Below are 17,516 nucleotides of genomic sequence, written 5' to 3' on the forward strand. Positions count from 1 at the left end.
CCTGCCCCTTGCCGCGTCCACGCTCACAGGGAGACATCCCTCAACCCCATACAGCCTGGGCCTGGCTCCGAGCCTGCGGGCTGCTTCCGGATCACCTCCTCTCTTCACTCCCCCCCACTCTGTCCTCTGACCCTCAGTCCCCTTGTCACCTCTTCGAGCCCCCGCCTAACCAGGAGCCAGGGGGTTCCCCCCTACCAGGATGTGAGCCCCTTTAACCTGTAATGCTGTGGCTGGCCCTTGGCCCCTTCCATGCCATGGAGAACCAGGTGCTGGTGATTCGCATCAAGATTCCAAATAGTGGAGCCGTGGACTGGACAGTGCACTCTGGGCCGCAGCTACTCTTCAGGGATGTGCTGGTGAGTGCTAATCTCAGTGTCCCTAGCGAGGGGGGCGCAGGGATTTGTAGGGCAGTCAGCACCTTGATCACCAAATCTTACCCTGGTGGCCTGAGCTAGTGGCCATTGCTGGCCTTGTATGGGGGCAGTTTTATTTCTTCCACCACAAGCATTGATTAATTGTATAGACTGAAATCTGACAAGTGTGCAAGTCCCTGGGGAAATAGAGATGAATCAGATTGGGCCCCTGCCCTCAAGGAACTCACAGCCTGGACTGGGACATAACACACAGAAGCAACCAACTGGGATACAAAAAGCTGAATCTAGAAGAGAGTTTTTCTCAAGGATTTTTTGGAATGTCCCTGGCCAAATTCCAGCCTGTCTTTCTACTGAGTTCTCTAAACTTGGTAGCTAGTGGGAAAGGGAAACAAGGCAACTCTAACCAATCATGTTTCAGCAAGCCTAAGACATCATAAGTTTTAAGATATTATTTTATGTACCGCTAAGAAAGAAAAAAAATGCGACCTGTTAAGCTGTGACATGCCACACATTGTCCCAAACCCAATTTCAGAGATGTTAAAATAGAGGGGGAAATGTGCATCTTAGAGTCAATGATGCAGTCTTACTTTCATAATAAATATTCAAAATATATTTAAAATAAAATCATGGAATGTTAGAGCAGAGGATAACCTTGGAGGTGGCCTTTTGAGCCCTCTGATCTTTTTTGCAGATAGTTACCGAGGAGCAGTGAGGTGAAATGGCTTTTCCAAAGCCATGTTGCTTGTGAGTTGGAGAGTCAGTGCCAGAACTCAGATTTCCTTACTTTACTTGGTATTTATTTCCACATGCTGTAGTACTACTTCTCAGCTTTTAATATTCATGTGAGATAGAGTACATCATGCCCATTTTATATTTTGAATAACTGCGCTATCAAAGGCAGAGCTGACATACCGAGGAGCATGTTGCAAGTACCAGATCTATAGTGGAACATACCTGCAGGATAAGATGGGGCTGGGTGGAGGTTTGGGGGAAGAGGAAGATCTGGGATGTGGTTTTTGCTTGTCATAGGTTACTCAATCAAAATTTGATCTGTGTACTGTCATTTTGAGTTCTGGATGTTACTGACCACCTAGAGCATACAGATCTTCAGGTGTCTGCGCAAGGAGTGCAGAGGCTGGAGTAAACCAGCAGCCTCCCATCTTGTACACATATGCCATCCTTCTCTTTGCATCCAGAGTTCTCCACACGCTCACATGCACATGGATCTCCCTTCGTGGTAAGGTCCAAACTCCTTGGCGTGGTCCTCTGGGCCCATATATATATATATATATATTTTTAAATAAATTTATTTATTTTTGGCTGAGTTGGATCTTTGTTGCTGCGTGTGGGCTTTCTCTAGTTGCTGTGAGCGGGGGCTACACTTCGTTGCGATGCGCGGGCTTCTCATTGTGGTGGCTTCTCTTGTTGCGGAGCACGGGGTCTAGGCGTGCAGGCTTCAGTAGTTGTGGCTTGCGGCCTTAGTTGCTCCCGCAGCATGTGGGATCTTCCCGGGCCAGGGCTCGAACCCGTGTCCCATGCACTGGCAGACGGATTCTTAACCACTGCACCACCAGGGAAGCCCCTCTGGGCCCATCTTGGTTGGCTTGTACCTGCCTGGCACCAGCTTCATCTCTCACTACACCCCCATGAGCCTCCTGTCTTCCAGATATATAGAATTAACCGTGAGTTCTCCCAGGGGCCCAGGCCTTCTTTACTGGGCCTCTTCAGCTCGCCAACTCCCACCTGTCCTTCAAAGCCCAGCTTGGCTTTTCCTCTGCGTTGGTCTTGGTCCCATGCCCCTCCTCTGTGTTTCCACGACTTTGTTTTGGCAAAGTATATGGGTTTTGTGCTAGTTTTGTCTGTCTCCGCCACGAGATGGTATACTTCTGGAGGAGACGGACACCTCTGTTTCCTCTCTGTTTCTGATGCTTCATAGGACCCTGAAATATTTGTTTAATGAGGGAGCTTCAAAGAGGATGCACACCATTATGGTTTTGTGGACAGCACACTAGGTTTTGAATCAAGAAACTTGTGTTTAATTGTAAACCATCCCACTAGCTAGGCATGTCACTCTTCCTCTCCGAGCCTCAGTTTCTTTATTTGTAAATTAGGGATAATGATACCTGCCTCAAAGACTTGTAAAGATTAAGTGAGATTGTGTCTCTGATGAGAAAGACAAGAGCTTTCTTTCACTTTACTCATTTAAGACAACAGAAGGTATTATTTTAAGTAGAATGGTACAGTGTTAAAAACACAAACTGGAGCCAGGCTGACTGCGTTTACATTGTAAGCCTTACCAGACTCACTTGGGCAAGTGTCTTCTGTATCTCAGTTTCTTATCTGTAAAAAGACAAAAATAGGGTTGGGGGGATAAAAGTAGTGCCTACCTCACAGAGTTCTGACGACTAATGGAGTTGGTATGTGTAAAGTACTTACAGCAATCTGGAGCAGAGTAAGTGCTCTGTAAGTGTTGTTATTGCAGCAGAAGGGATAGGGCCTGGGCATCTCTCAATTGTACATTGGCTCAAGGATGACTGGCCTAAAAATAAACTTTGCACAAACAGTCCCACCGTCTAGAGCTCAGAGTGCCGTGTGCCACGTGCTTGCTCAGGTACGCCCAGGTGGAGTGTGTTATGTTGGGAAGGCCTCATGAAGGGCTCGGGACAATGGGTGCTGTATATCAAGTTCTTGGAACTGCAAGCTCAAATCCTGGAAGACTCCTTAGATCTCTTTTCCAGGTTTACCTTATCTCTTCATTGAGAAATAGGCAAAAAACCAACAGTCACATCAGCATCTTTGGCTGGAACCTTAAAATTTAAAGCCAAATGAAACCTGGAATGTTCCCCTTCATCTGATATCCCTCCTCACTTCAGTTTTCAAATGAGGAAGCATGAACCCCTGATGGGGAAAATGCTAAAGCCACACAGGTGGTTTGTGGCAGAACCAGACACGGAAGCCAGAAGCAATTTGTAGTCACTGAGTCAGCTGCAGCTGAGGGTGTTTTTGACTCAGAGTCAGTAGTTGAGGGCTCCATTCACAGCTCCATCAAATGGCTGGGACTCTGTGGGCAAGTCACTGGGTCTCTCTGGGGCCTTTGTCCTTCGTCTGAATAGTTAGGGACTGGTGCATTGTGAAGTAGGCCCAGCTGGTCCTCATAGGCAGAGGCATTTGGATTATCTCTTTTTCAGCTTTCTGTGTTTCTCCTCTTCCTTGGCAATCCAGTCCCCAGTTTGGGGAAAATTGTGCAGGAGATCTGAATGTTCCCCCTTTCCTCTTGCTGTTTGAATCCTCTCTCCCAAGTTCCAGCCCAGATTTCCCCTCAATCTGTGAAGTTTCTTCTATCTTAACAGAGACCGTGATTTTTCCTGCCTTCTGAGTTAGCACCTACCCTTTGCTAATTTATGTCTTTTGTTTGGCTCTTTTATCATACTATAAGTGCTCTGATTTGCTAGTCTTTTAGGTTTGTCTCTATCTTTGTGACAGATTGTAATCTTCCTAAAGTCAAGGAGCAAGTCTTATTCTTCTGTAGCCTACAGTTTTGTAATCTTTATCCTCCTGGCACGTTATAGATGCTCATTTATATTTTTGGTTTGCTATTTGTTCGACTGATTTATTGAAAGGAAGGAGAAGAAAAGGATCAAGAAATGATCACCAACAAGATATGTGAACTTATGTGCTCTTTTGAAACTTTCTTTAGGTTGAGTAAAATGTTGAGAATAAGACAGGGTTATTTTGAAATAAGTCACTTAAAATACAGCTGGAAAATACACACAAAATTAAATGTGCCTGCTTAGAAAAGACCAGGAGATAGTGATTGATTTTTACCTCTTTGTCATTATTATAGCCCCACTTTATTCGCTTTAACAGAACAAGATGGTCAGTTGTGTTCACGTGATTCTCATGATTCTCTCAAGCAGGTTTGCTTTTTCTTTCTCTTTTTCCCCCCGCATTAGTTGTAAAGTTTGTGTGGCTCCTTGTTTATGTTGATGGGCAAAGGAGGCCATTGCTGCTCAGCAGGGTTTTCAGATGGTTGTTAGAAGTTTGCTGTTTGACAGGTTCTGCTCTTCATAAGTAGGAAGGATCCTAAATTAGTTTGCTAATACTCTAGGGTTCACATCTCAAGATTGGTTGTCTGGAAGTAAGCAGTGATAACCTAGACTAGGAGGATTGGGGCAGTGGAGGGTCCCCCCCACTTTTAAACCAATACTGGCTAGTTCTCATTAAATGCTGTGGAAGGATGAAGTAAGTGAACCAAAGACCATCCTCCACTGATTGTCAGGTGCTGAAATTTAGGATTTCGTTATGAGGTAAGATTTGTAATGTTCCAGTCATCAGTGACTTGTTTTATTTATTTAACAGACACTAATACTTGCACTTACCATGTGCTAGACACTCTTGTAAGCACTTTATAAATATTAACTCATTAGTCCTACAAGGTAGGTACAGTTATGATCTCATTTTTACACAGAAGGAAACAGAGGCACAGAGAAATTCAGTCACTGAGTGACTGAACGGCGGAGCCAAAGTCCAACCCTAGCAGTTTGGCTCCCGTCCACACTCTCAGGCGTTACACTGGCTGCTTGTGTATTCTATACTCACTCAACAGTTTTCATTTAGCTGTCAATAAATACTTTCTGCCTACAAGTATGTAGAAAGGATTTTTTTCAACACTAAAATCTTTTACAAATACTTCCACAGAAAGTTGTTTCATTTGCTAAGACTAGAGTAAGAAGAAAAACATAATCTCTTTTGGCTCTAATGAGTGAGGGCTGCCTAAGATAGTTCCCTTTGATCAATTTTATATGCACAGATTTATTTAAAACACACACACACACACACACACACACATATACATATACACACAGTAGAGACAAGGCTATTATGCAAATCGCCACTGCAGCAAAAGCTTCTAAAGAACTGCCTTTAGAAGGAAGTTGCAGCCGCCACCCTGCTAAGTGCCCTGCTTGGAAGGGCTGTGGGCTCCCTGCTGAGAAATACTGCAAGTGGCTTTGTCAGCTGGCTGCCTGGTGCCATTTGTGGCACGGCCCAGGAGAGATGTTGTGGCAGAGCTCCCTGAGAACAATGAGGTTTGCAGACCATTTGGGTTGGACTGGACATAATGGAGGGTAACTTTTCCCAGAACTAACTATTTCTTGAAGGTGTTCTGTACCTCTTTAAATAAGCTGTCTGTGTAGACTATTTTTTAAGTGTTTTCGACTTTATAGATTCATTTAAACATTGATATCAGGTTATATACACTTTTTCTTTTGTAGGCTAGATTAACTATTTCGGTGTCATTAAATATGTTTTTTAGTTGTTCATGAGTAAAGGTTGATAAGAGTTGTTTGTGTTAAATGTATTGTAGTATTGTAGATTTACATCATCATCGTGGAAACTTGTTTTTTGAACTCTTCCCAGTATGAGTGCAAGGAAAGGTGTTGGTAGTCACATATCCAGAGCTACATTTGTTGAAGGTCTACAGTGTGTTAGGCTAGTTCATGTTCATGTTTATTACATTATTTAATACTTTTTACATTACCTCTGTAAGCATTACTAGACCCATATTGGAGGATAATCAAATTGAGGCTCAGAGAGGTTGAGTAATTTGTTGCTAGTCACACAGCTTGTTTAGTGCAGAGCTGAGATTCAAACCCAGGCCAGTCTTGACTCCCCAAACCTCTTTTTCTACTAACAGTACATTCCTTCTATAGCCTCCCATAGAAGAAACCTATTTTTTTAAATAAATGCACAACAGTGTAATTGTCTATGCTGTTGAATCGAGAGTAAAAAATTATGTTATTAGTACAGAGTGGAAAGGATTTTTTAAATGGTCCCCACCCCCAGTATAGAGATTTAAGCTCCAGAATAGAGATTTAAACTCTGGACTTAGATTGCTGGGCTAAGTGTGATTATGAGCTAATGTTTTTATAGTTTATGCCAACATTTTAAAAATCTTTTCCAGGTTCTCCTGTTTCCTCTAGGATTTGCCACATGTTAGCAATAAAGAAGATGGCTAATTGTGTTCCTTTATTCTTTCTTTGTTTAGGATGTGATAGGCCAGGTTCTGCCTGAAGCAACAACCACAGCATTTGAATGTAAGTCTGGGTATACTTTCTTGACTGTTTCTTTCTGCAGTAATTTTTCAGAGGGTTTATGGGTTGCATTACTTTAGAAACTGACAAAAACAGATTATTTATGATCATCATATGGTACATTTAAATATTTATAAATTAATGCAAGTTTAATGATGATACTGAACCGAGTAATATTTTCTTATTTAATCATATCTTGGGTGTGCATATTTCTGTAATATAGCTTTAATTACCACCATGACCTTTATCTGCTCTTGCTCCTCACTGTAATAATATTGTGGGACAAAATGAAACGTGTAAACTACCTGTAGGCCAGTGATTATTGATTAAAAGATTTTAATCCTTTGCTGCTTTAAAACAGCAACAGAGTAGAACATTTAAGTGAACGTTGCATGGAGTAATTCTGTTTTATTGGGGCTTGGCATGGCTGTTAGATGATGGCAGCAACACTTCAGGTCTTGAGTCCTTCCCACCCCCCCAAAACAATTGGCTTGGGGACTGGGGTGGGGGCAGGGTATACTAGAAAAGTGGTTTTGACAAAAGCCAGAGGGAGGTCACGGGCTGAGTAATGTTAAGATGAGAGTTTAGTCAGCACAGGGGCTCTGGTGTTAAGAAGGATAAAGTAAGGATCTGTAACTGTGGTCCCATCTTTTCTTGAAGATGTGGTCTGCTTTTGCACGTAGAAAAATGTAGTTTCTCCACATGATTTTTTCCTATTTGTTCTTGTTTTTTAAGCAGATGGTTAACTACAGAGAGTACAATTGTCCTCTCTTTTTTTTTTTTTTTTTTTTTTGTGGTACGCGGGCCTCTCACTGCCGTGGCCTCTCCCGTTGCGGAGCACAGGCTCCGGACGCGCAGGCTCAGCAGCCATGGCTCACGGGCCCAGCCGCTCCGCGGCATATGGGATCCTCCCAGACCGGGGCACGAACCCGTATCCCCTGCATCGGCAGGCGGACTCTCAACCACTGCGCCACCAGGGAGGCCCTGTCCTCTCTTTTATTTATGTTCTCTTGGGGGACAATTTGGCAATACTTACCAAAATATAAAATGTTCAAAACCTTTGACTCAGCAGATCCACTTTTAGGAAGCTGTCCAACAGAAATACCTACACATGTGTTGAATACCCTTCAAACAAAGTGTTCCTTGTGGAAATTTTTTTTTTTTTTTTTTTTAGTTTTGGCTGCGCCACACAGCTTGCAGGATCGCAGTTCCCCAACCAGGGATTGAACCTGGGCCACAGCCGTGAAAGTGCCGAATCCTAACCACTAGGCAACCAGGGAACCCCCTGGAGTTATTATTTTATTATTATTTTTAATTAATTAATTAATTTATTTTTGACTGCGTGGGGTCTTAGTTGAGGCACGCAGGATCTTCACTGTGGCATGCGGGATCTTTTGTTGCAGCGTGTGGGCTCTTCATTGTGGCATGCGGGTTTTCTCTAGTTGTGGTGCCTGGCTTCAGAGCACGTGGGTTCTGTAGTTTGCGGCACGCAGGCTCTTTAGTTGAGGAGGGTGGGCTCAGTGGTTGTGGCTTAGTTGCCCTATGGCATGTGGGATCTTAGTTCACCGAACAGGGATCGAACCCGTGTCCCCTGCATTGGAAGGTGGATTCTTTACCACTGGACCACTAGGAAGTCCCTGGAATTATTTTTTTTTTATTTTTATTTTTTGCGGTACGTGGACCTCTCACTGTTGTGGCCTCTCCCGTTGCGGAGCACAGGCTCCGGACATGAAGGCTCAGTGGCCATGGCTCACGGGCCTAGCTGCTCCGTGGCATGTGGGATCTTCGCGGACCGGGGCACGAACCCGTGTCCCCTGCATCGGCAGGTGGACTCTAAACCACTGCGCCACCAGGGAAGCCCGACATGGAATTATTTTTAATAGCAAAAAATTTAGAGGTAAGCTAAATGCCTAGAATAATGGATTAATAAATTATTTATCCATAGTCTGAAGCATTAAGCAGTGGCTAAAAAGAATGAGAATTTTAAGCATTGACATAGAAGTATATTCATTATATACTGTTGAATAAACAAAATATGTATGGTATGATCTCATTTTGTAAAATATTTAATCCCTCCTCCTTCTCCCAACTTCATGTATATATTGAGAGATGAAGATCTGAAGAGGTGCCCACTGCAGTGCTTTCCAGTGGTTTCCCCTGGAAAATAGACTTGGGGCTGGAGTGGGGGAAGAGTTGGCCGAATGAGCACACTTTTTTACTTTATATCTTTATTGAATGTTTTTCAACAATCATTTCATGGTTTTAAAAGCTACTTGAGAACTCTTAAAATAATTCGTATTGTATTAACCACATTGGACTCCATATACTACTGAAAAATAGTATGTATATCTGAAATACATATTAGTGTTGCAAGCTCTTCAGACCCCTTGCGGTAACTCCTTGGGGGTGCCAGGGATTTCATGGACAGTCTGGTAGTTAACATTTGGAGTACTTACTGTTGCCAGATGCTTGTTAAGAGCATTCTGTGGGTTATATCATTTAATTTAACCTTGACAAGATCCCCATGAAGTACTTTGAAGGACTGTTATTAGCTCTGTTCTAGTTGAGGAAAGGACATCTCCTGTAAGCAACTTGTTCAAGTCTCACAGCTAGTAAGTGGTGAAGTGGAATTTCTCATGTGTATATTCTCAAGCACTGTTGAGACTTGTTCTGAGAGTTGTCATAATTCTTGATATTGTATGTTCTGATTGTTTTTAGATGTGGCAAAAAAGAAACTTACCTTGTTCTTTCTACTTCTTGCTTTCTGGGTCCCTCCAAGTGGCTCGATGTACCTGTGCCTTACTGGCTTTCAGAGTTAGGGTTCATAGTGGTAATGCTGATTATTTTATTTTTTATTTTTTTATTTTTATTTTTATTTTTATTTTTTTTTTTTTTAATGCTGATTATTTTAGCTATCACTTATTGATGGCCTGCTCTGTGCTAGGCAGTGTACTAGATGATTTACCTGGATTGTTGCTAATCTTTGCAACAACTCTGTGAGGTAGGAAAATTATATTTGTGAGGAAATTGAAACTCAGAGACATGAAGAGATTGTTGAAAGTGATCAGCTAGGAAGTGGTGGAACCCATATTCAAATGCAGTTCTGTTTGACTATAAAACTTGCACTCTTTATAACCAAGTGTGTTGAAAGCCTGTGAAGGGTGTTAAGTATGGTTTATGGGTGTGATGGAACAACTCTTGAATAAATAAAACTTTGATCAAAGAAATGCTTACAGTAATATACTTAACACGAAAAGTACACTTAACACTAACAGAAAAAATGTTTAAATTTCTAGGTTTAACTTCTTAGAGATCACTTTCCTTCTTTTCCCCCAACAAGGGCAGAAGCTCTATACCCATCTGCACTGGATCAGTTTTAGGTGAAAAGAATAAGAACAAAAATACACAGAGACAAAATAATGATAGTTCTTTGTTTTTTTTGTGCTTAGATTATTGTGTACTTTCCATTATAGACTTAAGATCCTAGGCTGGCTTTTTTCGTGATTGTTCTAGGGCAACCTTATTTTCTGTACCAAGGATCTTCACTAATAAATGAAATCTACGTATAAGAAATAGTTGGAAAGATGTAGTTTATAAGCTAATTTGTTGAAATTTTTGAGCTCTTTCAGTTGTTTATGGTATGATGGAACAACTCCTGAATAAATAAAACTTTAAGATATTTATAGTAATATATTTAATACTGCAAAGTATACCCAACACTAACTTATACAAAAGAGGTGTTATATTTAGTGATATGAATTAAGCAACGAGAGAAACGACAGTGTCAAGTTTACTTGTTTTACCTAGAGAAAAAGAGTTGAGTAAGTGGAAAAGAGGGGAAAGGTTAGGTTCTCTTACTGATAATTCAGTTCTAAGAAATGCCGTCTCTTTGGTGAAGTCTCTGATCCCCGCAGGTGTGGTTAATCTCTCTGGGCACTTTACTAGAGCACATAACCTATTGGGCCTCCCTTCCAGTTGGTTGTGTGCCAGATTTTGAATGACTTGGTGATAGAAACCATGTTTTATTTCACTCTTGCTTTCTTCTTAGTACAGTTGGCCCTTTGTATCCTTGGATTCCACACCTGCCCGATTAGTGGATGCGGAACCTGTGGATACAGAGGGCAAACTGTACAATGCCATTTTATATAAGGGACTGGATCATCCACAGATTTTGGTATCCTATGGGTTGGGGGGAGTGGTCCTGGAACCAATACCCTGTGGATACTGAGGGACGAGTGTACTTTGTGCCTTGTAGGAATACCCTTGTTGAATAAGATGGTATGTTATATATGTCTGTATTCAAAAGAGAATTGTAAAATGCATGTAACCTAAAGCTTAGTAAGTAATTTGCTTTTTTTGAATTATTTTTGCAGTTGCACAGGTGTGGGATGTAATTGGTTGGTGGTGGACAATTCAGGCTCCAAATTCAAATTCCCACACTTGACTGGGCCCTATGTCCCAAGGGGGCAGAGGGTCTATAGTGGTTATATTCTTTCTGATTTCTATCCCAGGGGATGGTGTTTCCAAGGGGATTTAGGAGTGAATGAGGGGAGGGAGTCCCATTTGTGCCAAACTTACCTCTTGGGCTAATGGCCCTAAACCTCGTTTTTTTTTTTTTTTCTTTTTTACCACTTTTAGGTCCTTTCTCCCTTACAGTAGGAGCACAAATGAAAGTACTACCTTTCAATAAATAGTGTCTGAGGTTTTTTTCTTTAGTTAAGAATGTATAGATGATCTTTAAAAAAAAATGCAAGCAGTGGGCTTCCCTGGTGGTGCAGTGGTTGGGAGTCCGCCTGCCGATGCAGGGGACACAGGTTCGTGCCCCGGTCCGGGAAGATCCCACATGCCGCAGAGCGGCTGGGCCCGTGAGCCATGGCCACTGAGCCTGCGCGTCCGGAGCTTGTGCTCCGCAACGGGAGAGGCCACAACAGTGAGAGGCCCGCATACTGCAAAAACAAAAAGACAAAAAAAAAAAACCCCAAAAACAAACAAACAAACAAACAAAATGCAAGCAGTATCGAAATAAAGCAACAAGTAAAAGTCCCCATCTCCCCAATTCCCTAGTTAACAGTTTCTTCTGTACCCTTCCAGAAATTTTCTCATACATAATATATACTGGATTGCAACTAGTTTCCCCTGTCCCCACTTAGTAGTATGTGTTGGGCCTCTTTCTAACATCAGTGTGTACAAGTCAACTTCATTCTTTTAGATAATTACATTATACTTAATTTTATGGGTATGACTTAATTTAACCTGTTGATGGACCAGTTTTAAATTTAAGATGTTACCAGTTTTTTAGTAGTATTAGAAAAAATGCTGCAGTCAACAGCATCGTCTCTTATGGCTTTCCACATTGTAGAAACATATTTGTAGGATAAATTCCTAGGATTTGGAACTACTGAAACAAAGAGTACCCATATTTTACGTTTTGATAGGTATTTCCATGTTGTTCTTTAGAAGGTAGAGCCAACTTGCACTCCCACCAGCAATTTTTGAGAATGCCCATTTCTCTCTACCCTCACCAGCTCTTGAGTCCAATAAACTTTTCAGTTGATGTCAATTTGATATGTGAAAAAGATTATTGTATTATTGTTTTATTTTTATTTTGTATTTCTCCAATTATAAATGAGCTTGAGCATCTTTTCATATATATTTTGGTCATTTGTATTTAATTTCTGTGAACTATTTATCACCTTTGCCCATTTTTCTATTAGGTTATTTGTCTTTTTCTGATTGATTTGAGAGCTTTCCAATATTAAGAAAATTCCCCTTTGTCTTAGATGTTATAAATATTTTTGTTTAGTTTATTGCTTTCCTTTAAGCTTGTTTTGGTCGTTTTTTCTCTTTTTTTCCATGGAGAAGTTTAAAGTTTTTACAAGAACCGATTTGTCATATTTTGTGACTTCTGGATTTATGCCATGCTTAGAAAGGTCCACATTCCAGGATGTTGAAAAAACATTAATTCAAATTCTTTTTTCTTCCTACTTTAATGGGGTTAAATACACACACACATTTATAAATATGTACTCTTGTATGTGTGTTTTTTTTTTTTTTTTTGGTGTGTGGTATGTGGGCCTCTCACTGTTGTGGCCTCTCCCGTTGCGGAGCACAGGCTGCGGACGCACAGGCCCAGCGGCCATGGCTCACAGGCCCAGCCGCTCCGCGGCATGTGGGATCCTCCCAGACCGGGGCACGAACCCATTTCCCCTGCATCGGCAGGCGGACTCTCAACCACTGCACCACCAGGGAAGCCCTGTATGTGTTTTTGTGTGGATTTTTTTAAAAATATAAAAGAGCATGTGTTTTTATTGCAAAGGCAGAAGGTTTTTTTGGGGGGGGTACCATCTTTCAGTTTATTTTGGTGAAAAGAGGAGTCAGGTGGTGATCCAGCTTTATTTTTCAAGCAGATAGACAGTTGATTCCATACTGGTTATTGAATAATTTGTCTTTTCCCAGATGTGAGAACACTTCTGAGATGAAGCTAAATTCCATAACCATGAAAAATCTTGAATGTTTGCATGTGTGGGCCCTACGTATGTTGTAGGAGCTTGACATTCATATAGGCCCAAAGATCCCTGCTGATTTTCACAATTTCATTAACAGATTAATGAGTACACCAACACGTGAGGTGATGGAAATCAACTGTGCCCACTAATGAGTTTCCTGTGCATATCTGTTACATGTGTTCCTCTCCCTGGATTTTCTCTAGACAAGTTACTGCTATAAAATTACTGTTGGGCTGGTGTTGCTGGTCAGTAAAATCTTACTGTTGACGTGAAAGATATGTTTTAAGTCTATGTAGACAAACACTGACTTATACCTATAAATACCATATGGCCCTACTTTTCCATGATACTCTGACATCACATATTCTGATCTGTAGCCCTCGTAAGTATCTTCACACTGATCAAACCATGTGTCTGAGTTTTGGTTCAGAAAATGCGACTATAGGATAAATCTTTATTTTATTTGTTTTTCTTTAACCGTGACCATTTTATACTCACTTTTCATTGAATAGATTCCTTTTCAGTTGTTTTATGAATTTCTGGAAAAATTCTGGGAAAAATGAAGTTTTATTTTCTTACAGTATAGCATATGTAAAAGATAACTGGTTGCTTATAAGAAAAACTGGGTAAGTTAATGAAAAATTGTAATTTGCAATAGATGTACACTGAGTTGAAAAATTAACATGTAAGAGTTAATTGTGTATCCTTAGAATTTGAGACGGTTTGAAGAGAGCTTTAATTTATTGAAATTTGGTTTTGAAATATCATCGATGCAAAAAGTCCTAATCTTCTTTAGTCTTATGAGAGTAGTTATTATTATTAGTAGTAGGTATTTGTAGTCTTATTAGTTTTTAGTAGTAGTAGTAGGTGTTAGTAGTCTGGCTGTTTTACATGAGAATTAAGAAGTTTAAGTCCTTTACCCAAGCACCAGGCTAGTTCCTTGAGGGCAGTAGATAATGCTGCTCATTTTTGAATTGCTAGAAACCCAGCATAGTACCTGGCACATAGTAGACTCTCAATTTGTGTTTCTGGAATGCATGGATGGTTGAAGGAATGAAGTAATAAGGACAAGCAAATATATCCAGCATGTGATGACTGCTCAAAACCTCAATTTGGTTTAGGTCACCATCATCTCTTACCTAGACTAGGACAGTGGTCCTCTAACTCGTCTCCTTGTTTCTGCTTTGCCTCCATATAGCCTCTTCTCCACACAGCAGCCAAAGAGATCCTTTTAGAAGTTAAGTGAGATCACTACAGTCAAGACCCTCCAGTGGTTTCCTTCTCACTCAGGAGTGATAGCCAAGTCCTTAACATGCCCTACAAGGCCCTGCCCTTTCTGCATCTTCCCCCAACTCTGCCCCACCATTACTTCTCTGAACTCGTCTCTCTCCCCCATCTTATTCTCAATCTGTTGCAGCTACTCTGGCTTTCTTTCAGTCTCTCAAGCATGACAGGTATTCTTCTGCCACAGGGCCTTAGCATGAGCTGTTCCCTCTGCCTGGAACATTCTTTCCCCAGATATCTGTATGATTCACTCCCTCATACCCTTCAGTCTCTCTCAAGTAGAGTGTAAACTCCATGAGGGCAGGGGTTTTCCTTTTTCCACTGTTATTACCCCAGTGTCCAGAACATTGCCTGCTACATAGTGGGCACTTGAATATTTTTTGGAAAGAAAAAGGAAGCAAAGAAGTAAAGAAGGAATCAGGAGGTGGGAGGCGTGGAGCTAAATTAAAATTCATGGATATGAAGATTTAGCCTTAGAAACTATGGCCTCTGGTCCTGACCGGATCTTAGATTCCACACCTGAGAAGGGTTCTAAACTTGGCAGCTTTTCTGGTCATTTCCTATTGATGCCTTTTTAACCTCTACCATTATGTTTTCATTTCTTTCCTCTTGCCTTAGAAAAATGCCTTTGCTGTAGTTCTAATTGACTCTTCTTACCTGGCACTGAAGTAATATGACAAATGACATATAAAGTACAGTATTGCCTTAACTTTCTGTTGCCCTTGGTAGAAGCTAAATTGTTTTTCTCGAAAGCCCACTTGAGCCCTGCCGCTGCACTGGGTGCCGTTTGTCTGCACGCTCCCCAGAGTCTGATGTTTTTGTGCTGTTTACTCAGTAGGCACTCTGCTTGCCATTCTGACCACCCCTTACCTGAGGCTGTGTCTCCGCTCTTGGACCTTTATGTTCCTCCTCTTGGTTTCTCTTCTGGATTGCACGTTGCTTGAAATAAAATCGCTAACAACACATGGCCTGTTATGATTGTCTTTTCCCAAACTCTGCCATTTTGTATGTTTGTGATACACTGCAGATTTTGTGAAGATTGCTTCATAATATTTGTTTACCATCTGCTGCACTCTGTTTGGTATCTTGCTAGGATTTTTGCCTCCATTTTAAGTGACATTAACAAAATCCAGCCAGTACATAGACTTTCTGGTTCTACTTTTGCTTCCCTAATGTGCTGGAAAATCATATTACTATGCTCCAGGCAACTGGAGAAGCCTGGAATTCTCATTGTGAACCAGTGTATCAGAGTGCTCCCCCTCCTCTGCCTTCTTGGTCGTATCTAGTAATGCTTTTTTGGTCAGAGGGCAAAGAACCTCCATGTGTAAGACAAAAAGAGTTCAAATTATTTTTTTCTGCTTCTCTCTACTTCGTGCCATGGCTTTCTAGTGTTCTTCAACATATTTATACCTTTGAAACTCTTTGTGCCATTTTAGTAAGTTTTTTACGATTTATGTTTCCAGTTAGCGTACTTTTTATAGCTAATCCGGTTTGATAGGCCCAGCCAGAGTCTTTGCTAGATGGGCTGGCTGTGTATATCCAACTTTTTATTCAGAAAAGTATTTTAAGTTATTGTCATACTAAATTGCTTGGTATGTATTTCTACTTTCTTACTGTTCACTAACTTCTCATTCCTCTCAATTCATTGTCTATTAATTTTTTTTCCAGCTTTACTGAGATATAATTGACACATAACATTGTATAAGTTTAGGGTGTATAGCGCATTGATTTGATCATTACATATTGCAAAATGATTACCACCATAGTGTTAGCTAACATATCCATCCTGATGCATAATTACCATTTCTTTTTTGTGGTGAGAACATTCAGGATCTATTAGCAACGTTCAAGTATGTAATACAGTATGATTAGCTATAATCACCATGCTGTACATTAGATCCCCAGACTTTGTTAATCTTGTAACTGGAAGTTTATACCCTTTGACAAATATCTCCCCATTTCCCCACCCTCCAGCCCCTGGTAACCCTGAGTTTGGGTTTTTTAGATTCCACATGTAAGTGCTATCATACAGTATTTGTCTTTCTCTAACTTTTTTTCACTTAGCATAATGCCCTCAAGGTTCATCCATGTTGTCACAAATGGAAGGATTCTATCTTTTTCATGGCCGAATAATATTCCTTGGTGTGTGTGTGTGTGTGTGTGTGTGTGTGTGTGTGCGTGTGCGTGTGTGGGTGTGTGTACACATCTTCTTTATCCATTCATCATTGATGGACACTTGAGTTGTTTACATATCTTGGCTATTGTGAATAATGATGCGATGAATATTGGAGTGTAGATATCTCTGTGAGATTCTGATTTCAATTCCTTTGGATATAGACTTAGAAGTACGATTGCTGGATCATATGGTAGTTGTAGTTTTAATTTTTTGAGGAATCACCTACTGTTTTCCATGGTGGTTGTATCAATTTACATTCCCACCTACTGCACACAAGGGTTTTCATTTCTCCACATCCTCACCAACACTTGTTCTCTCTTGTCTTCTTGATGATAGCTATGTAAGAGGTGTGAGGTGATACCTCATTGTGGTTTTCATTTGCATTTTCCTGATGATTAGAGATGTGGAGCACCTTTTTTTGTACGTGTTGGCCATTTGTATGTCTGCCTTGGAATTCCCTGTATTTAGAGAGAAGTGTATTCTCATTTTAAATGTCAAGGCCAATGGTTTGCTCTTTGGTTGCCATGAGGGCATCTGATAGCTTGGATTTTGCCTCTGGGCCAGAATCATTAGTCTTCTCTTATGTGTAATTACTTTTCCAACTCAGTCTCCTTTCTGACAAGAACGAGGAGTCTTCATTAAAACTACTAATTACAGATATTAAAGAATGAAGCAGACAGTCCTCCAAAGAGCAATCTGTAAATGAGAGCAGTACCTACATAAAATGGAGGCTCTTATTAATCCATAAAACTATTAATCACTGTGTCATATAAACCTGATTTTATCCTCAGGCTTTATTAGAATGCCTCTTTCAACTTACCTTGTCTCCTTATGGGACAGCTCCAGCACTTTAGGTTTGCATCAAAAGCTATTCTGGCCTTTTGTCCTCAGTTTTCTGTCCACTTAAAGCAAGGTGCCCTTTAGTGTTTCATAGCTTCTTTCTATGGAACTGCTACATAAGAGATTAGTCTGCTGACTTCCCTCACAGTTACCAGATTATTTCCGGTAACTGAAATAATCCCTCAGAGATTTCATAGAATTTTAGAATTTGAGAATCTTTAGTTTTAAGTAGCCTTAAAGGTTC

General features: G+C 40.8%; 1 protein-coding gene across 3 annotated transcripts in view; it reads left to right on the forward strand.

Moving 5' to 3' along the window:
- MAP2K5 (mitogen-activated protein kinase kinase 5) overlaps positions 1 to 17,516 on the forward strand; it is a 260,205-nt gene continuing 242,689 nt past the window's right edge. For all 3 annotated transcript variants that reach the window (XM_079699882.1, XM_079699883.1, XM_079699884.1), the window contains exons 1-2: positions 1 to 356; positions 6,421 to 6,469. In XM_079699882.1, coding sequence (XP_079556008.1) covers positions 222 to 356; positions 6,421 to 6,469 — 184 coding nt within the window. In that variant the 5' untranslated portion in view covers positions 1 to 221. The remainder of the gene's footprint in view (positions 357 to 6,420; positions 6,470 to 17,516) is intronic.

The sequence above is a fragment of the Hyperoodon ampullatus genome (genome assembly GCF_949752795.1).
Source record: "Hyperoodon ampullatus genome assembly, chromosome: 3".
Lineage (NCBI taxonomy): Eukaryota > Metazoa > Chordata > Mammalia > Artiodactyla > Ziphiidae > Hyperoodon > Hyperoodon ampullatus.